This window comes from Gymnodraco acuticeps, unplaced genomic scaffold (assembly GCF_902827175.1).
Source record: "Gymnodraco acuticeps unplaced genomic scaffold, fGymAcu1.1, whole genome shotgun sequence".
Taxonomy (NCBI): Eukaryota; Metazoa; Chordata; class Actinopteri; order Perciformes; family Bathydraconidae; genus Gymnodraco; species Gymnodraco acuticeps.
This window is the reverse complement of record NW_022989900.1, coordinates 90,356-113,306: the sequence shown is the minus strand read 5'-3', so window position 1 is coordinate 113,306 and position 22,951 is coordinate 90,356. Positions and strand designations below refer to the sequence as shown.

Sequence of the window (22,951 nt, the reverse complement as noted above, 5' to 3'; positions counted from 1 at the left end):
GGGTTACGGTTAACCTTCCGGTTGAAAACATTAGCTAGCATGTAGCACAGTTTGAGAGAGTGGTTAGCTAGCTAGCTAAAACATATAGCCCTTGAGATGTTAAAACTCTTGTTTACTCCACCAGTTTCTCATTTTCCAGAGAGAACTGAGACTAGTTTGCGTTCTTTGACAATGTTTAGGCCATTGGTCTTCCAAGAAATATGACATCTTTCTTTTTATCAAGACGACAAGTAGACGAACTTCTGATAGGTGGAGATCAGAGGGACGTGTTGCAAACACGAGTGAAAATCTCACGACTTTATACTGATATTGAGATTTTTCTGTGACATTAAAAACTCTTGAAAACCTATCTGTTGTATTTTAGTTTACTGAAACCAGCAGAAAACTGGGTATACTTCTGGGTGTTGGAATGTATCTGCAGGGCTGCCAACCTTTGAGTTCAGCTTGGAGTGAGATTTTTTTTGTTGAACCGAAAAAAGAAGCGTTCATGTGTACAGTGTTACCTCACCTCCTCTAGGGGGGTCCGGGGGCATGCTCCCCCGGGAAGATTTGTATTAAAATATTGAAGTTAAATTCATCAATCTGGTGCACTTCGAGAGCTAAATTAAGAGATCTATGGATACATCTCTCAACACCCATATGAAACAGAACTGTACACAGATTTTCTTTTTCTTTATGGATATTTTACGAATCACTCCCCTTTTAAACTTTATTCTTGTTTTACTGCCATATAGTATTTCATAACTGTTTTTCATTTATTCTCATAAATGGTGACCAAACTGTTTGAAACCCAATGAGATAACTAGACTAAAGTTAACTATCTAAACACTCAGAGAGTCCCTTACCTCACTGAGCTGTAGTTATCTCTCTCAGTCTGACAGAACAGAGCTCTCCCTCTCCTTGTTTTAGAAACAGCTTCTAATATCCGTTAGCGCAGCTAGCTAACCAGATGCTAACAACAACAATGCAAATAGTGAGTTTGGTAAAAATATACTGTATAATAGTAAAGTTATTGAAGATGATGCCATATTTATTGAAGATTTTACATTATAAATATTCCCCAAAATTATTTAAAAGCATGTTCTTCAAAACTCTCTGCTGTAGTATGACCACCAGGAGACTATTGATGTGTGTGGTGAGTTTGGTAGTAATAAGCTGTATAATAGTGATTGAATATTATTGTATTCTCTTTTTTCGGGGGGTTGCACTTTGCAGACGGTCCATGAGGACTCGTTTCTTCTCCGGCTGCGGATAGAGACCAATGTAATGTGTCCAGCTCGGAGGACGGCGCGTATTGGCTTTTTTTTGGATTGAAATGTGATTGTAGTTCGTTGTCAACCTTACCACGGTACATAGGAGACGTCATCTGTGTCTGAACAACGTTTTGTTGAGTTATTGATCCGTGAAATCCGAATCTCCCAATATCGTTCCAACTGTTTGCTGTTCCTTCACTTTATTTTTATATACATTTATTTTGGACGAAAACTTAGCGTGAGGAATGGCAAGTGTGGCGTGAGTGCGTGGGATATGGGTTAATTGCGTGACTCACGCTCAATGCGTGAGGGTTGGCAGCCCTGTATCTGTTTTGACAGTAACCGTTGTATAACGAAATCTTGATATAGTGTAAATTATCAAAACAAATGATAGATAATCCATTGGATGCTTTTAAAACTAAAGGGATTTTTGTACGCACATAAAATATTGTTTAGCAGCTACATTAAAAACACTTCTTGCCAATATCGTAGATCAAGTTGACGCCAGCTGTGAGGCAAGGTGACATAGACATACATCTCAGTCCATTTAGCTGACCCTTTAACCAAACCCACTTACAATTACTTTAATTGACAATCGAATGTGTTATTGCAAGAAATATGGTGATGTTCAACACTGTAATTGCATATTTTTCTTTCACCATACAGCCCTAAAACTCGTGCTCTGTGTGACAGGACTGTAAGAGATTTATTCCTGCCTCCACCTGCCGTCTGTGTGAAGATATTTTAAAGATCTCATTACAGGAACAAAGAGGTTCAGATATAAATATAGCTGTGTGTGTGTGGTTCAGGGTTATTTTCAGCATCTTGAAGACAAAGATAGACCTCATGAGTGTTTCACTTCAATATTTGGTCAAACATGTTGAAGAAAATTCTGCAGTGCATATAAAACAAAGCGTTACATTTTATTAGAGAACACACTCTTACTAAGTCATGAGGACGCCCCGCTGTTACTCGTCATGAATAATCCACTTCTTGTTAAACTCTCTCAAAGGAAGCATTATTGTGTGTTGTGTGTGTGTGTGTGTGTGTGTGTGTGTGTGTGTGTGTGTGTGTGTGTGTGTGTGTGTGTGTGGTGTGTGTGTGTGTGGTGTGTGTGGTGTGTGTGTGTGTGTGTGTGTGTGTGTGTGTGTGTGTGTGTGTGTGTGTGTGTGTGTGTGTGTGTGTGTGTGTGATGTGTGTGTGTGTGTGTGTGTGTGTGTGTGTGTGGTGTGTGTGGTGTGTGTGTGTGTGTGTGTGTGTGTGTGTGTGTGTGTGTGTGTGTGTGTGTGTGTGTGTGTGTGTGTGTGTGTGTGTGTGTGTGTGTGTGTGGTGTGTGTGTGTGTGTGGTGTGTGTGTGTGTGTGTGTGTGTGTGTGTGTGTGTGTGTGTGTGTGTGTGCCCCGTTCCTTAACCCCGTCTCAGTAATATTCAGTTTGTCTCCGAGAGGCACGATTGCTCCTCACAGGTTTTATGTCTTTACTGTAGGCCTGCTGCACATTTTAGACACTAAAGATATTGCACTTAAGCATTTCATTAATGCTCACGTCCTGCGATGTGAATCCTCACAATGTGGACGCTGAAACGATACACGTGCCGTCCTGGTTTTTGGTGTGTTTTTACAGATTTTACTCTGAAGATGACGCTATGATTTAGTTATCTAATCATCACTCAATGTTCTATGTACATCTGTGGAGTGATGAGGCCCGAGCCTGGACGCCAAACTCAAACTATATGCTGCTTCTAATAAACCTTTAGTGTGTATATACATATATGTGTGTTTTTTGTATATATATATATATATATATATATGTGTATGTGTTTAGAATGTGTATATATATATATGTATGTGTTTAGTATATATTTATATATATATAGCAGAGGCATTACAGGCGTCCATCTCTTTAGAAATGTTTGTTTCTGAAGCCTTAAGGCATATGTCATTTTTTCCATTTCGTACAACTCAAATCTACACGCTTAATGACAACTATAAAATTGTCCGGACAAAGGTAAAACAGCTAATGTTATTCTAACTGAACACTAACAAAGTGTTCGGCATGTATAAATAAAAACACATTATTTAACTCTTAAATGTGAGTTCATACACATATTTTGTAAAATTAATTGATTGCTATTTTCTACATTCCACCCATATTACACATAATACACCCTTTTTATACCCAAGTTACGCAGATATTACATCCACTTTACACTGATGTTACACCCATATTACATTGTTATTACACCCATATTACACATTAATACATCCCTATTACACCCATGTTACCCCACTATCACACCTGTATTACACCCATATTATACCCATGTTACACTGTTATTACACCCATTTTACACATGGACACCTATCAAATGACTATCTGCTGTCATGTGTTATTTCCTTTTTCTGCGCTTTGGCCCTTCATTTTTCCTGTTTTGTGTGTGTTTCAGGTTTTTGCTCACTAACCTCCTGTCTCAGATAATCTAATAATAATCTCCACTTGTCTCTAGTCACATATTTATAATTTATTAATAAAATAATCAAGTCTTAAATTATAGCAGTTACAGTTAAAAGCGCAGAGAATTACATAAAGCATTGAAAGAACACAAACAAACAGACAGCAGTTGCTAGGGGCAACCACCTCACAGTAGTATCACTCAGAATGCATGCAAGCGTGTATCTCGCAAGTAAGAACAGCAAGACCACACACACACACACACACACACACACACACACACACACACACACACACACACACACACACACAGGTGCAGGCGTGTCGAGGCAGGTGTGTGTTTATTTAACGTTACATGCAAATGTAAAAGAGGGGACAAGTTTGGTGAGGATTTCTTCACTGACGCACTTCAAGACTGTTTAACACCACTAGGAATGAATGCTTTATTGTTATTGGTCTTTATTGCACTAATTATATTACAATTTTGGCATTAAAGAGGCCCTACTATGCTTTTTGGGGGTTTCCCTCCCTGTATCGTGTTATATAAGTTTTAGTGCATGTAATTGGTTAGCAAAGGCTAAAATCCCGGTGTTCCCGTCAGAGGGAGTTTCTCACCCCCCCCCCCCGCCTGAAATACCTCCATTGGACTCCTTTGTTTACCTCTGTTACATAGTGACATCACTACACAACACACACTTCTATTGGCTAGCGATCCAACACATTGTACATGATAGGGTAAGGGGCGGGAAATCTATAAGCGGTTGACCAATCAGAGCAGACTGGGCTCTGGTGGAAAGAGGTGCTGCAGCACAGACAGTATGAGAACAAGTAGAGGCACTAAATACTGATATACACCTGATTATGAGCAGAATTGGGCCCCTTTAAAAAAAAAGGAAAGGGAAATGAAGACAGATATGGGGAAGAAAAGTAAGATAACTTTTCGGCTATCCGGAGCTGCATGGCCTCATGTTTTTTTTTAATTGCTTTTATTTTACTTTGCAGCCTGAAGAAAAACATTGAAATCCTTGCCATGCACTTTTAAGACTTTTGAAAGATGTATTCGACACCGGCAACAGCTTTATTTAGATGAATGAATTAAGTCAGTGCTATTTTCAGTTTCTGCAGGAGTTACATTATTCCTGTGATGCCGGGCGATTGATTCCTGAAGCCACTTCATGAACATGCTGCCCACTCACTCACCTTCCTCTTCCTCAGCTTCCTGTTTGCAAAGATGTGTGTGTGTGTACTTTGTGTGTGAGTGCAGATACATAAGGGGCTCTTTAGCACCTGTTCACATAGCAACCAGCTCTCAGACAGTGGGGGGAGGGGGGGTTATGTTTTTGATGATATCCATCTCTTAAGTTCAGCTTCATGTCATACATTGTTAACATAGCGGTTTAATTTGTTATTGTTTGCATTATAAACACGGTATGACTGATTACATATCCTTTAGCTGACCCTTTAATACAAAGTGACTTACAGTTAGTGCAATCAAACTCAGGACAGCAAAAACCTGCAAGTATATTAGCTTCAAATAACCCTACCAGTGCTACTTTTTTATGTTTTTAAATGGTTATTATCTTTTGAATTATGACTATTGATTGTTTTTTATTTATAATTACTTTTATGTTTTTATTTAATTTTTAAATTATGATGAACTCTTTTCAGAAAAAAATATATTCGGAAAGGGTCAATTATAAAGTACTATGATGTGATCTCGAATGTAATGTCTTCCACTTAAATGTATGTTGGAATCTGCAGGAGGAGAGCTAGTTCACGATAGCCGTTTAACAACCGGCATTACAGTTAAAGGAAGATCCATTGAGTTACATAATGATGGTAACGTTTTATTCATTCAAAAAATGAAATTCTTTAAAGCAAATTTAAAGCAAATCTCGAAGGAAACGTTTTTGTTCCGTTGATACTGTATATTATTTGCACCTTAAACCTGTGTCCTAAGGAACCCTAAAGCTGCAATGTTTTAATAACTTTAAGTTTGAGTGTTTTCAGTCTCATGTGGGGCAAATCAAATAAGACAATAATTAAATGTGATGAGATAACATTTCAAACCAATTAGCAACTGAGATTACAGAGCAATTACTGCAGATTTGATAATGTAATATACTGTGAGTAGGATGTGTCCTCAGACATTTGCTTGTACTGGAGTATTTAACATTGCTGAGTTGGAACTTCTACAAAAGTATAGTGTGTGAATACTTTCTATAACTGCAGAACAACCTCTCCGAGCGTGTAGGCGTTTACATCCCATCAGGATTCACTCTCTCTCCTGTTCCTCCCACGTTCACACCATCTCTCTCTCTCTTGCAGCCTCACATGGATTTGACTGCAAATTCATTAATATGTGCGTGTTTCCCATACGTTATTTTTAATGAACTGATATTAATGAATTATTTCTGGGTTGAACAGAGTTTGAATCTTAACTTAATAATAATTCATTTATTTTATATAGGCGCCTTTCAAGGCTCTCAAGGTCGCCGTACAGACACATAAAAAACAAGATACACAATAGATAACCCCAGCATAAGAAACATAAACAAGACAATGCAGTATATCAATCAATCAAATAACAAATAAATAAAAACAGAGGATGTGTGATGGATAATGATCAGGGTGGATGTGCGAGTGTGAAGAGATATGTTTTGAGGCGTGATTTGAAATTGGGGAGAGAGTCAGTGTTGCGGATGTCAGGTGGGAGGGAGTTCCAGAGGCGGGGTGCAGAGCGGCTGAAGGCTCTAGACCCCATGGTGGTTAAACGGAAGGGGGGTGCAGTGAGGCTGAGGGAAGCAGAAGACCTGAGTGTGCGGATGGGTGTGTTGATGTGCAGGAGGTCGGAGAGGTACAGAGGAGTGAGGTTATGGATGGCCTTAAAGGCGAGGAGCAGAATCTTAAAAACGATACGGGATTTGACGGGGAGCCAGTGAAGTTGCTGAAGAACAGGAGTGATGTGGTTAATGGAGGGGGTTCTGGTGATGATGCGGGCGGCAGAGTTCTGAACCAGTTGAAGTCTGTGGATGGATTTGAGAGGGAGACCAAAGAGAAGGGAGTTGCAGTAGTCGATGCGGGAAGTGACCAGGGTGTGAACAAGAATGGCGGTGCTCTTAGGGTTAAGGGACGGCCGGAGGCGGTTGATGTTGCGTAGATGGAAATAGGCAGACCGAGTGATATTACTGATGTGAGATTTGAATGAAAGTGTGCTTTCAAACAAGTGACCTTGAATTGAATGAGATAGTAGTTTTAATGTGACATTAATAATAATAGCATAATCTGATGTGGCTTTGCATTCTGAAAGTGTCATATCAAAATGTGGAGTGTCCTGTAAAGCACGCTATAAGGTTTAATTAGGCCTGCCAGAAGTTCAGTGAATAATTGAAAACATAAAGATATATATTACGATTAAAATGTAATTATAATATAAATAACTGCTAATGCTGTTATGCTGTTGTATGCTTTAAGGTACAAAAATATATATTTAAAATAATACTCAATAAAAAAGAAAAAATTGCTAATGCTGTTTTATTTCATGTAAAATATAACACATATTGAAAAATATGTATCTTTAAGTTAGAATTATGAGGCACAAACGCTCTTTAAATGTAGGATCCTTCATTTTTTAATTAATATTTTTTTAATGAAAAAAAACAGTTCTGTGAGAAAATGGAAAAAAATGACAGTCAGTGGCAGAAGGAATTTAAAATAAGGAGAAGTTGCGATACGTTTACAATTTTTAACTTAATAATACAATAAAATACAACAGTTATCTTGTTGTGGAAAAACAAAGGATCTACAGCTTTTATTTGATTGGGTCAGATGCATATTTAATCAACATATACAGTGGAGGAAATAAGTATTTGATCCCCTGCAAGAAGCGTCTGACCTCTGTCTGTCCAACAAGGGTTTCTCCACCGAGTACTAACACAGGTTTTGAAAGGGGGTCAAATAGTTATTCCTCACAGTTTAATGCAAATCAATTTGTATCTTTTATATGATGTCAATTTCTGGATTTTTTATTTTTATATTCTTTCTCTCACTGTTGAAATAAACCTACCATCAAAAATATAGACTTTTAATTTCTTTGTAAGTGGGCAAACTTAAATCTGCAGGGGATCAAATACTTATTTCCTCCACTGTATGTAATAATTAGGATAATCAATATGAATAGAATATGGAGGGATGACACCCTCTTTAATGGTCACACATGCAGAGCACACAGTGACATTTGGCCTCTGCTTTTAACCCATCCGAGTACCAGGAGTGTAGTACTAGGAGCAGCTATTGTACAGCGGTGGGGGGGTGTCCAGTGCCTTGCTCAAGGGCACCACGGCAGGGCAGGAGGTGAACTGGGACCTCTCCAAGTAGCAGTCCACGCTCCATATTGTAGGTCTGGCCGGGGACTTGAACCAGCGACCCTACGGCTCACAGTCCAAGCCCCTACTGACTGAGCCACTGCCGGACATAAGGGTGTATATATAGGGTATATCTAAATACATATATATATATATATCTATATATACACATATATATATTCTTAAGAGTTTGATTAGTTTCAAGGGGAATATGTTTATCTTTTGATGTAGCTATATCAGCATGCTATGAATCAGAATCGTTTACACATACAAGGAAGTTGCTTTTGAGTAAATGGTGCATACAAAGCAGGGACGTGCACAGACATTTGGAGGGGCTATTGCTCTAAACTAGAAAAAGGGCCCTGCCCCTGCCCCTGCCCCCCCCCCCCCCCCCCCCATTTGGTATGATCACCATAGCCATATGAGGCCGGAGGGCTTTCCTTTGCTTTCAGCTGTCAGATTGTAAACAAAGTCACGTGACTGGGGGCAGATGACAGCGCTGACAAGCTGTGTTTCCGGCAGCGAGACGCTACAATACTAATTGTGGGCTTATCATGTTTATTCGGCCACAACAGAAAAAACATAAACCTCTCACTCTCTCCAGAGGGGCAGGTCAGCCAAAAATTGCAAAAGGGCCGTTGCCCGGGCAACATTAGCCCGTACCTGTGCACGTCTCTGATACAAAGACACAGAAAGAGGAATACATTGTTACAAAAAAAGCAAAACATAGCACTATTTTAAAGTGTTTTAAAGACGAGTTTAATAAATAAAAAAGAAAGACAATATTTACACAAAATATAATTATGTAAGAAACTGAGTACAGTAAAATTAAATACAACAAATACTAAATATCAGTCGTTGTGCTAAACTTGGTTGGCAGTTATCAACAATCTGCTACAATCAACAATTTCTAAGTATTCCCAATATTGATTTCCCCTAAATGTAATGTTTAATGCAGAAAAGTAAAAAAAGGCTGTTCAGTCTTTCAAATATGGAGATGTTCTGCCTTTCTCTGTTTATATAATAATAAAGTGATTATCTGTTAGTCTTGATTGACAAAGCCAGACATTTGAAGACGGCTTTCAGGTTCCGTGTGCTGCAGGCTGCTCATCATAGTTTCATATCATTAAATGTAACTCTCGATTTGATCTAAAGAACAGTTTGGTTAGTTTCAGTCTTTGTGTTTTCGCTGCCCTGCTTTTTGCCTGCAGGCTCACTGTCAGCAGCTTTGGCTTCATGTTGCTCTTTCGTCTTCAATCTGCCCGTACAGCAGAGAAAATCAGGACATGTTTCACTATTTTCTGATATTTTATACACCAAACATTATTCTGTCAATCAGTCCGTATCAAAAAAGAATGGTTAGTTGCAGCCTTTTTCGTTGAAGACTCCATAAAGACAAACAATACATAAATAATATAGAAAATGGGAATTATAATAAAAAGAAATATGAAATGGTAAAAAGGGCACTTTCATTCCACTCATTGTCTGTTGTCTCTATGGTAACTGCCTGCAGAGAGGCGGACCCCGACACGCCCACTGCAGCATGCATCCCACACACACACGCACACACACACACGCACACGCACACACACACACACACACACACACACACACACACACACACACACACACACACACACAGTGTATTTTAGTGAATGCGATCGTTCTGCAGCATTCAGACAGATCTGCAGATTCTTTAAATATAGAAACAGTTCTGGTTCTGCACATCAGAAAAAACATGGCCTACATTTAGTGTGCATGTTTTGTGTGTGTGTGTGTGTGTGTGTGTGTGTTTAATTTGCCTGTATGTTGCCTTTTAAATGTATGTGTATGCCTCTTTAAAGCAGTTTGGTATTTTACTTTCTGTTTTGTTGAGTTTTTTACTAGAGGAAATTAAAAGCCTAATTTTCTTCAATTACATGTATTACATTGGAGTTTCAGGGCTTCAAATAACCAATGTTCCCACTTTTGACTACTCTGCTGATTATTTCTATAGTTATACATTTTAAAATGATGTCTTTATACGTCTGATACATTCACATTAATATGACATAAAACAGATAAAAGTATTCATTTCTGAGAGGCTGAAAAGCATCTAAAGGCAAGGTAAGTTTAATTACATAGCACCTTTCAACATAAGTGCTTTACAAACAAATAAAAGACATTTAGAGCAGTTTTAAATATGTTAAAACAACACATTATTACAAAAAAACACTCCAGCAGAAATATATCTTTGGCAGTTTAGAAAATACATTTGATATCATAGGTAATTTTTACTGTTCAGAGTTTGGTTGGAGTTTGGTTTGTTTTTGGGCTGCAACTGAAGGCTTTTTCAATTTCGGATTATTGTTTTGATGTTTAAATATAAAAACATAGTTAAAGATTTCCATATCATTTTCTCAAAGATGAGATATTCACTTCATTAAGATATGAAACAGAAAATGTTTTTCAGCCAATAGAGAGATGATCTGCTTTTCTCTGACTTCTTTGCATGACAAGTCTCTTCATGATTTCAGTTCTTTCAAAGGCTCAGGTTTATCGTGTCTTTGTGTGTCTGCTTTCTTTTTGGATCGATGACAATATGTTCTGCGTGGTGTTCAGGTACAGTCTGTAAATCTAACCTCTCTGATTGTCTGTCTGCAGAAACCTTGCTGGATGACTTCATGTTGACACATCCCATCTTCATGGCGGCCGACAGGTTCCAGCAAGTCCTGCTGCAGCAGTATCCTTCACACACACACCCTCACACACACATACCTTCCTTTGTGCCTGCATGGCACGTAATGGACGTGTAAATACGCATGCTGCTGCATTCTGCTCACAACCACTGTTTATTCTGGTTTAATGTAAGCTTTTATTTGAAACACAGTTTGGTTAGCCTCAGTCTTTGTGTTTTGGCGGCCCTGCTCGCTGCCTGCAGGCTCACACTGTCAGCAGCTCAGTCCTTAATCTGTACAGACAAGAAACTCATTAAACAGTGTAAAGAGTGTATCTAGCGAAAAACACAAAATAAAAAATGATATAGCTTTGTTAACTAGAACAGAAGTATGTTATACAAAATAATATACATTTTAAACAAATAATATCATTACTTCCCCAATTTATAGAGAGATAGAGATTTTGTAATTTCCTTTTTCCTTTAACTTTTACTTGACGTAGAAGTTTATATTATTCATGTTTTAACCTTGTACAAACACAATTATTATTATTTTTAAATCATTACTTTTGAAATTAGTGAAAGAAAATGAAGGAAGTTTATACTGACCGAAAAGTATTTGACATACCTATCCCTACTTTAGACTAGAATAGAATAGTTACAGTTTTTTTGACTAAAATAAAGATGAAAGCCTTTAGTCAACTAAAACTTGAGGTGGAAGAAGTACTCAGATAAGTAAAAGTAGCAATACTACAGTGTAAAAATACTCAGTTACACGTAAAAGTTCTGCATTCAAACGTTTTCTTAAGTAAAAGTGCAAAAGTATAAGCATTAAAAAAAGTACTTGTTATGCAGAAAGGCACATCAAAACACCTTAACTTTATTTTATTAATTATTTTTGGTGCATTAATTAAGTGTCGATTTATATTTTGTATCCACCTAAATCTGCAAAGTAACTAGTAACTAAATATCAAAAATAAACGTAGTGGAGTAAAAAGTACAACATTTGCCAACAAAATGTAGCAAAGTAAAAGTATGAAGTAGCATAATGTGAAAGTAAAGTACAAGTACCTCCATTTTTTTACCTAAGTACAGTACTTGAGTAAATGTACTTAGTTACATTACACCAGTGGTGTGAATACAGGCTGATCTAAAACAGTCTGGTCTGTGGAGATGTTACAATGACAGGAGATATTAGAAACGGTGAATTAAAGAGCGCCTTCAGTGCGGAGAGAGGAGTCCATGAAGCAGGATGAAGTGACACTTGCATACTCACCCACACAAAGAGGGGGGGGGGGGGTGCAGGACGTGGAGCAGAGAGGTGTGTGGGAGGAAGAAGAGTGGGAGGGATGGACCAAGACAAACACTCGCTGGGGTTTTTATTTCTTCCAAAGAAAAACAAACCAGAAAAAAACGTCTTTCGTTTCTGTGACAAATAGAATACTAGAGATGGAACGTTCAGGGACGTATGTGTGTGTGGCATAGCATTACTATACTTGTGGGCACCTAAATCTGTTTACACAGTCACGTGTGGGGACTGGCCTCCCTTATGGGGACAAATTGGAGGTCCCCATGAGGGGAATCATTAATTTTAGGGTGAAGACTTGGTTAGGGTTAGGCATGTGTTGGTTATGGTTAAGGTTAGGATAAGTCTCCAGGAAATGCATGTAAGTCAATCTAATATCCCCTGAAGTGATTTATACTGTGTGTGTGTGTGTGTGTGTGTGTGTGTGTAGTGTGTGTGTGTGTGTGTGTGTGGTGTGTGGTGTGTGTGTGTGTGTGTGTGTGTGTGTGGTGTGTGTGTGTGTGTGTGTGTGTGTGTGTGTGTGTGTGTGTGTGTGTGTGTGTGTGTGTGTGTGTGTGTGTGTGTGTGTGTGTGTGTGTGTGTGTGTGTGTGTGTGTGTGTGTGTGTGTGTGTGTGTGTGTGTGTGTTGATATGCGGGTCATACATTCACAGCTTGTCTGGCGTCATATTTAATGGCTTTTTCTCCCTAAAATGAATACAAAATCATCTAACAAATCCTTTAAAATGTTAATATAAATAATGATAATAAATGCATCTGATTATATGATTTATTTTTATTTTGTATCCATCAAATGTTTTTATATAATATAACTTGTCATTGTGGGCCTCCCTTTTGTGGAGAAAATGAATTATTATTTTTCTTTAAATAATTATACGAATAATATTATACTATTAATGTAAGCTCTATCCTTATGTTCCTAAAGAGTGATAATAATATAAGCTTTATCCTAAGGTACTATTAGTTAAAACTTCTAATATTTGTGAAGCCTTATCTTAATATTATTGTACACAAATAACAGCTGTAAACACAGTCAATTTAAGGCAAAAACTTTATTGATTTATTTATATCGCCTTCATTTTACACATGTTTTTATTTTCCTTTTCCAATCACACATTTAAATGTAAGCTTTTACTTGAGAATTTAAAATTAAGCTCTTTTTGTTTACCATATCAGGATTTTAAATATATTTTATTTACACATGACATTTCTCTGTCGTTTGAATTCATTAATTGATATATTATTATTTATTACTTTTCAAACTTATTTTGTAATTATCTGCCATTTAGCCTTTGTTTAATGTTTCCCTACTCACTTTAAGCCTGTGCAAAATGACACTCCAACCCCTCGTGTTTCCACCTTAACTTGACTCCCTCAGATTCAACCTGGAGGGGAAGCAGGGCCAGAGGGGAGGGAGGGAGGGGGAGAGGAAAGATGGAGAGGGTGAGGGGGGGATGGACAGAGCGGAGAGGAAGCAGGCGGTGCTGAGCGTCACCTTCCGATATCTGGACACCTACAGAGAGCTGCTGCAGGAGGAGCGCAACAACAGCTTCCCAAAGGTCAGACCTCCTTATATCTCCTTCATTTTCTTATGCGCTCCACATTTTTAAAAACTTTTTATTTCCCAAAAATCGATTTACCCATTGTTTCATTCTACTTTATATTCCATATTAAACATACTAAACCCCTGGCCAAAATGTCCCTAAATTAATTCTGAGTTTGAAATATATCTCAAATAACGTATGCACTGCCATTTCTCCACACAAACATAACAGTCTGCAATGAAACGGTTGTCTCCTCTGTGCTCCACTTCCTACTTGGCGCACCGGTAACTTTCTCGTGCGAACGAGAAACTAACAAAATACTTTCTCGTGCGCACGAAATAGTATTTCGAGCGAACGAGAAAGTATATCGTGTGCACAAGATACTTTTTTTTTCTCTCCATGAACCTTTAGGGGCTCCGTAAAAATGTATAACAACAAGTAAACTTATGGTTATTTATTGATATTTAGTTGAGTTCTTTTTATTTGTTAAAATCATAGAAAGCAGTCCCTAGTTTCTTAAGTAAATCTAATAAACCCTTCACACATTTATATTATGGATGTCATTTATTGTTAAATACTTATTAGTTGTGTTTTAAGAAAAAAAACAGCTGTGGTAAAAGTGTTTTCTTAGTATTTCATCTCTATGTTTTTCTCTATTTACCTGCTTATTTACAATATGTTGGTGAAAGCCCAGTTAATGCTATATTTACAATATGTTTACGGATAAAGACGTTACCGTTGGTCATTTTTCGTGAGACAATAAGATTGTAACTTGATTTTCAACCTACATGAGAAACATTTCGGCTGTAATCTCCTCAACATACTGCATAATACATTACAAACTGTTCAAGGTATATAGTATGTGACATTTCTGCGTGTTTGTGTGATTATAGGAGCTATACATGTGTGCGGTTCAGGAGCTGAGTCGGAATCCTGAGCTGGTGGATGACGTCCTCAAACTGCAGAGATGGACCGAGATATTACACTGCCCGTAAGACACACACTCTACACACAGTCATACACACAGAGAACACCACAACGACACTCACAGTGAAACACACTCACTGTCATACAAATAGTCATAGGCAGGGGCGGACTGAGACTAAAAATCAGCCCGGGAAACTCTACCGGCCAACCGGCCCAACTCGGGGGGGGAGGGGTGCTAGTGACTTGCCCAACCGGCCACAGGACAAACAAAACACACAGTAAACCACATATAGACACTCGGAAAAATACTCCCAGTAACAACAATTTAAACAATAATACACAAACTGACACCCACAGTAATACACACAGAAATACACACAGGTTATCTCACAAGGATACACACAGTAATACATACAAACACTCACAACCACACGTAACATAACACGCTCATAATAATAAACACAATTATAGACATAGTTATACACACTAATACAGTGGTTCTCAAATGAGGGTACGTGGACCCCTAGGGGTACGTTGGAGTACTGCAGGGGGTACGTGAGATTTATTTTATGTTAATGAAAAAAAGAAAACATAAGTAATGCATTTAAACAAACTGCTAATAGTAGATGAACTACTTTATTCAAAGGTTTACAGAAACTCTGGATAATAAAATGGGAACAATAAACGGGGTGCTCTCTTTTCCTCTCCCTCTCCTGACAGCCCGTCAGTCTCGTGCAGCTCGCTGAACCTGTAATAAGTGACCCGACAGTAAAGAATAAATATATGTATAACTAGTTTAGCTAGTTCCAGAGTAGATAAACAAGCTAAGTGTGTTAGGTCTAACTCTTAGTGTATTTTGCTCCACTCAACGGTGCGTCACAGCGGCGGAGCTGTGATCCGGTAGAGCTGCGTGTTCTCCGTCAGCAGCAGCTGATCTGATCTCTGATCTCTCTCTCTCGCATACTTCACTCGCGTTTTTGTCCAAATCTATCAGATCTAGCTAGTTCTAGTTAATGATATGACTGCCTGCTTATCAAAAGGACCTAAACAATAAGCGTTGCTTGGCAACGGCGTGTGGACGCAAAGTATAGCGCAGCATTATGCATATGTTTATATGAGGGGTCAAAATCCCATGCTCATAAAATGCTCATATATTTTTTTCTCTTCATTCCCCACGCCCCAAAATTAATAAATAAATATACCAATTTTCGGAAAAGTAACGAAGTTTGAGCAGTGTGGGTTTTATATGAACACACATATTTCAAAACGCAAAGTGTAATAACTGCAGTGGCCTCCCTGTCAGAATGACAAAGATCCTCAGTGAAGCACAAGCCCATGTTTCTCACTACATTGTAAGTACAACTTATTTAAAAGATCAGTTCAATGCAACTAATGTCGTCTTAGTGTTATTGCATGATGTTAAAATTGGTTTGCCATGGATTGTAAACATTTGAAATGTAGCATTTAAGTGTTTCTCAGTTACAAGGTTGTTGTTTTAATAAATCAGACACTGATGGTGCAGCGCTGTACTGTACTTTATATAGGCATTTTTTCCCAACAAATTGTTTTTGCGCTGATCAGGGGGTACTTGGCTGAATATTTTTTTCAAAGGGGGTACATGATTGAACAAAGTTTGAGAACCACTGCACTAATACACTCACAATGAAACACACAATCTCCAACATGATATGATGTGTACAGTGGCGTTTTCTCCTGGAGGCCAAGGGAAGCCAGGCTTCCCCTGTTTTTTTTGATTGTAGTTATAATTTGAATAAATAAATAAAAACACTTCGTTTAGTTTCGTAAATTCTTTGCTGTGTGTTGCTGCCGGTCCGTCTCTCCCCCATTCTCATTGAGTATTTTACAAAGAGTGAAACAGCGCCCCTCTAGATGTTATGGTGAAACAGTAGATTGCACTCTCTGTTGCGAGAGGAGCAACTTCCAACAGGAGTCATTTGGGGGGGCTCTTGGGAAAAAAGGTTGGGAACCACTGGGTAGGATAACAGGCGTGTGTAAGTCCTGCATCTGTATGATACAAATGTGTGTAAAATGATACCGGGTGCTGTAATCACTCATCTGGTTACATTATTACATTGACCACCACACCCCCGACCCAAAAGAAAGGACGTATTATTGGCTTCCCCTAATTTTTTTCCCACGCCACGCTACTGGATGTGTATTAAAAAAATTAAAAATATCCAATGTATCACATTTTTATTATAAATTAATCAACTTTTGATCGATTTTTTTGTCCTGTATTTATTTCATATTCACTGTGTTTATTTGTTATATATTTATAATAATTATCATACAGTAATTATTATGATATATATATATAATGTTTTTATTATATGTATTTATCACATATGTATTACACATTAATCATGTAATAATGTGTTTATTATATGTAATATAGGTCTGATGAGGAGAAGGAGATCAGGAAGAAGCAGGTCCGTCCTCTCTTCAGACACTTCAGACGCATCGACGCCTGTCTGCAGCCCAGAGAGGCCTTCAGGGGCTCCGACGAGAGTACGACACACACACAAACACACACACAAACACACACACACGCACACACACACACACACACACACACACGCACACGCACACGCACACGCACACACACACTCATGCTTCTGTTCTGTTAAGATGCACTACACATAATAGGTCACTAGTTAGCGGTCTAATATCTCTATATCTGTGCGTCCAGTCTTCTGCAGGGTGTACACTCCAGATCATTCCTACGTCACCATCAGGAGCCGCCTGTCCTGTCGGGTCGGAGAGATTCTGGCTCTGGTCCGAGAGAAGCTCCAGTACAGCGAAGATCAGCCGGTTCTGCCCGGAAACCTCATCCTGGTGGCCGTGACGTCGGCTGGAGGTCAGCAGGCGCAAACTCTGAACATTTATTTGATGTTACATTACGTTTCTGGTGTCTGGTGAAGGAATGTCCGGAAATTAAGTTGATACCAATCCCTGTGCAGTGCTTCCCATATACAAATAGCGGCGGCGAAGCTAAAACATTTTTTTAAATTAAAATAATAATAAGTGGCGCCCTCTAGCGATACCACCTATTATATATAATAATATATTATTATATTTGTAGTATTTGTGTTACTGTATGTTCAATAAAGGTGTATTTTGCTAAATCTTGAGACATTGCCACTGTATGTACTAGGCCTCAAGAGCCTTTCTTGTGCTGGCAGACACATATAAACATATTGGCGGGGCGCACTTCGCACGCACTCACAAAAAGATTCCATGCGCTCCGCGCTCACATTTTGCTGGGCCCGCGTGCCTTAGCACCGCTGCTATGACTCCATCCTAGGGGAAACACTGCTGTGAAATTCCATGATGATCAATACCAATTGGAAACCCTGGTAAAAAAACAATAATGATTTTTGCTTCAACATACACTCCTTCTTTATAGTTTGCTTACTAGTTTTTGTTAGGAAGTCATAAACCCCTTTCTAATATTTCTAATATTCAAACAACTGATAACATTTGAACACATCATGATATTGTTATAATTACCTACGCCCAATACTACACTTACTGAATAGAGCTGCAATGTGACATAATGTAAGGAAATACAACCTTTGTTAACGTTAGCTGTGAGCTACGTCGTTTTGCTAAGCAGGATTGTGCTGCTAACAGCTAATGCTAGCTCGTTCACCTGGCGATTTATCAGGTAAAACATTGGAAAAAAACTATTTTCATCACACGCATTTCCCAAGACAACGATACTCTCAATAATAATAAGTGTATAATAAGCTTACCCACATACTATTTGTAGTAAAACCTCAGTAATGGAAATGTTTGCAGTGCTCTCTTAATTGTTTCTGTATATATTTCCATGTGTGTTGTGTGTTTCAGAGAAGGCAGTGTTTCGTCCCAGTGACGAGGCCGTGTTCACCACGCTGGGAGTCAACACTCACCTGTTCACCTGCGAACCCTCCGAGCTTGAGTCACTGGTGAGGAACACATTGGTCTATTTAGCAAATACAGCCACCAGCTATCACTTACATTTGTTTTAAATAGTTTTAGTTTTTTGAATGCCTTTTGTGTCTAAATACTTTTTTTATCCACAGTGGTAAATGATAATACTTTAAAGATAAAGGTATGTTGTGTTTTGCTGCCCCCTCAGCTCCCTCTCCCGGAGGAGATCCACTGGACGCCTGGGGACAGCAAACTCCACGACATGTCAGCCGAGGAGGTCTCCAACCAGCTGGTGGTGTTCGACTGGGAGCTCTTCAGCTGCGTGCACGAGGTCAGTAGTGTGGGAACATTTTTTTTATTTTCACATGTTTTTAGATAAAAATTGCTGTTAAGATAAAAGTGATTTACTATATTAGCTTATTTTTTTATGTCAAATTTTAAAGTACCAAAATAAAATGCCAAAGAAGGTACATAAAAATCCTGTTTTGGGGCAAATTTTGTTAATGGATCATTTGCATTGACAAAATTGGTATTTAAAAAAAAAAAAAAAAATGTAACTTAGTTTTTATTTCAGTTTCATTATACAGACATGTTCACATTCAACAGTTTGTTCCATTTTCCTTTTCATTGAGTTGTATCTGCAGAGCCGTGCTCGAGGTTAGTGACATGGTTTCTAGCGCCACCATGTGGATTTCACTTACTAAACAAAACAGTTACAGTGGAGTTTATCCATGCAGAGTTTTTAAAGAAGAAAAACTTCAATAATTTGAATTCTTTATACTTTTAGAGTGACTCCAAGACTAAAGTTGCATTCCATACATTACTATGTGGCTTTGATCGTTACTCCGAGAGCCTGGATATGACTCTAAACCTCCATAAGATTCTCTTTCTTTTTCTTTGAGACTCCGTACATTACTAGGTCACCCTAAATAACGTTGCGACCTTGTACATTACAACTGTGTCCCCATATATTTCTCTCTGAGCCTGTGAATGACTTTGTGACTCCATACGTTACTCTGTGAATCCAATCATGACTCTGCAACTTTGTGCTTTAAACTAATTCTGCAAATGACTTTACGACTCTTTAAGTTTCTCTGTGACTCTGTAGATTGCTTTGCTAATACAAAGTCATACTGTGACTATAAATGACTTAGTGGTTCCGTTCGTTAAACTGTGACTCCGTGCATTACTTTCCCACTCCTTACATTTATCTGTGACTCAAGTTTTTAATTACATGACTCTATTTGTCTATTGACTCCATACAATTATTTGTAAGGGCAAAAATAAATCTGTGACTTTTAATTACTTTGCAATACATTTCTCTATGACTCCATGAATTACTTTGTGACTTTTACATTTCTCTGGGACTCCGTAAGTTTTTCCCATACTCTGTCATTTATTTCTTGACTCTTTGTTGATTCTCCATGACGTCGTACATTTCTTTGCGACGTCGTCAATTTGTTTATTACTCTGTAAATATTTGTATGTATTGAATGTAAGCTTTTCTGGGACTCTGAAAGTTACTTTGTGACTTGGAAAGGTTCTCTTTGAGACCGTTCATTTCTCTGCGACTCCGTAACTGTAAATGTTTTGCGGCTTAACGTTTCTCTGTGCGTCCATACGTTTCTCGAGCAAATTCATCGTTAACAGCTCCATTTGTCTTCTTCTTCGTTGGTGTGTCCTGCAGGTGGAGTTTGTGTGTTATGTGTTTCACGGGGAGCAGTCTCGCTGGCGCCCCCTGAACCTGGAGCTGGTTCTGCAGCGCTGCAGCGAGGTGCAGCACTGGGTGGCCACAGAGATCCTGCAGTGCCAGTCGCTGCCCAAGAGGGTCCAGCTGCTCCGCAAGTTCATCAAGATCGCAGCGCTGTGAGTCAGCGTTTACACAGAGTTTGATATCGTTTAAATAGTTTAGTGCATTTATGTGCTTTTCTTTATTGTTTTTATTCATTTCATTGTTATTAATGACAGCGCTTAACCAACGTGAGAGCCTTTAATGAATAAATACAAACATACAGTGGAGGAAATAAGTATTTGATCCCCTGCGGATTTTGTCAGTTTACCCACTTACAAATAAATGAACAGTCTGTAATTCTAATGGTAGGTTTATATAAACAGTGAGAGTAAATCCAGAAATTGACATCATATAAAAGATAAACATTGATTTGCATTAAACTGTGAGAAATAAGTATTTGATCCCCTTTCAAAGCATGCCTTAGTACTCGGTGGAGAAACCCTTGTTGGACGCACAGAGGTCAGACGCTTCTTGTAGTTGGTCTCCAGGTTTGTGCTCATCTCAGGATGTTGGTCCACTCCTCTCTGAAGGTCCTCTCCAAATCCTTCAGGTTGAGGCTGATGCTTGGCCTCTGGAAGCTTCAGCTCCTTCCACAGATGTTCTATGGCAGTGCTTCTCAAAGTGTGGTCCGCGGACCACTGGTGGTCCGTGAGGGCCCCCTAGTGGTCCGTGAGTATATTGGTAAAATTTCACATTTGAAATAAATAAATAAATTTAAGTTTTCCGCACTCTCGCGGGAATATCTCCGCAATGGAGCGAGCTTGAGTTTCACTTTCGATTGCATGATATAGCCCAGATAAACACCTTCATCACAGATGTTGCCACTTGTTTGTACCATTTTCAGGCGATTTGTAAAAAACGATGTGTTTTTGGATATTTGTGGAGATAGGTGGTCTGCGAGTGTTTTTTTATTGGTTAAGTGGTCCTTGGTATGAAAAGGTTTGAGAAACACTAAGGTCCGGAGACTGGCTAGGCCCTTCCATCACCTAAATGTGCTTCTTCTTTAGCCGCTCCTGTGTTGCCTTGGCATGTTACCAATAGTTTTCTTGGTGACTGTGGTCCCAGCTGCCTTGAGATCATTAACAAGTTCCTCCGTGTAGTTCTTGGCTGATCCCTCACCTTTCTCATCATCACCAAGACCCCACGGGGCCAGATCTTGTGTGGAGCTCCAGCCCGAGGGCAACTGATGCTCATTTAGTCTTTCTTCTATTTCCGAATAATTGCACCAACAGTTGTCTCCTTCTCACCGAGCTGCTTTCTGATGGCCTCGTAGCCAATCCCAGCCTGGTTCAGGTCTACAGTCTTGTCCCTGAGGTCCTTAGACCACTCTTTAGTCTTGCCCATGGTGGAGAGGTTGGAATCTGATTCTGTGGACAGGTGTCTTTTATACAGGTAACAAGTTGATATAAGGAGTACTTTTTTAAAGGACTGTGGAAGCCAGAATCCTTGTTGGTTGCAAGGGGATCGAATACTTATTTCCCACAGTTAAATGCAAGTCAATTTTTATCTTTTATATAATGTAGATTTCTGGATTTTCTTTTTGACATTCTTACTCTCACTGTTCAAATAAACCTACCATTTAAATTATAGACTGTTCATTTCTTTGTAAGTGGGTGAACTTACAAAATCTGCAGGGGATCAAATACTTATTTCTTCCACTGTATATTTATATTTAAAAACATTTTTGAATTCTTATTCATTTTAGCCAACTGTTTTGCACATTTCTGAACAATACTACTTATCCTAAAACTTTACAGCTTAGAACAGATATACTGCAACATTTTATTTTGTTGTCATTTCCTTATGTGTTTCCTGTGTGTGTGTGTGTGTGTGTGTGTGTGTGTGTGTGTGTGTGTGTGTGTGTGTGTGTGTGTGTGTGTGTGTGTGTGTGTGTGTCAGTTGTAAGCAGCAGCAGGACCTGCTGTCGTTCCTCGCTGTCGTTCTGGGCTTGGATAATCCAGCTGTCAGCCGACTGAGACTCACCTGGGAGGTATGACACACACACCTGACACACACACCTGACGCCGCATAAACACACCTGCTGTGTTTATATTATCCACCAACTGACACAGAAAACAAAGGGTGCAGGTGTTCTGCTGCTGTTATATTTAAGATTGAAATGTTTTTAAATAAGAGGAGACTGCTGACAAGGTTTATTTGATCCATTTGGACTTATAGTTTAGTCCTGAAACAAGTATCCTTAAATATATCATTACCTTTTTGTTTGCACTTTTATTGTCATTACATAGTACAGGTACCATGTAACAAAATGGTTTCTCCCCATTCTAGTGTTAGGAGCAGTGGGCTGCCATTATGTACGGGGAGCGGTGCCTTGCTCAGGGACACCTCGGTAGCACTTGGTCTTGAACTGGTGACCTTCCAGTTGCCAAGCCAAGGCCCTATGGACTTCGCCACTTATACTGTCAAACATGATTTTTGTGTGTGTTCTCAGGGTCTCCCAGGGAAGTTCAGGAAGCAGTTTCAGCAGTTTGAGAGCATAGCGGTGAGTAGAAAAATAATAATATATATTTATAAATAAAGAGTAGTATTTATAAGGGCTTACCATGTTATTAAACTCTCAGTGAATCTTTCTCCAATTAATATTTTTTCTAGATACTGTATGTCTTCTTTCGTGACGTTACGAATTGAATCTCAAAAATCTACCTTTTTACCCCTCTCTACCAGCTCTTTACTTTCTGACATTCAATCACCTTAATGTGCTTCAT

General features: G+C 38.8%; 1 protein-coding gene across 1 annotated transcript in view; it reads left to right on the top strand.

Annotated features, from left to right (window-relative positions):
• rapgefl1 (Rap guanine nucleotide exchange factor (GEF)-like 1) overlaps positions 1–22,951 on the top strand; it is a 33,825-nt gene that overhangs the window by 5,430 nt on the left and 5,444 nt on the right. The window contains exons 3-12 of the mRNA XM_034206804.1: positions 10,710–10,788; positions 13,405–13,585; positions 14,464–14,561; positions 16,914–17,026; positions 17,208–17,375; positions 18,371–18,468; positions 18,642–18,764; positions 20,121–20,299; positions 22,125–22,215; positions 22,678–22,728. Of these exons, the coding sequence (XP_034062695.1) occupies positions 10,710–10,788; positions 13,405–13,585; positions 14,464–14,561; positions 16,914–17,026; positions 17,208–17,375; positions 18,371–18,468; positions 18,642–18,764; positions 20,121–20,299; positions 22,125–22,215; positions 22,678–22,728 (1,181 nt within the window). The remainder of the gene's footprint in view (positions 1–10,709; positions 10,789–13,404; positions 13,586–14,463; positions 14,562–16,913; positions 17,027–17,207; positions 17,376–18,370; positions 18,469–18,641; positions 18,765–20,120; positions 20,300–22,124; positions 22,216–22,677; positions 22,729–22,951) is intronic.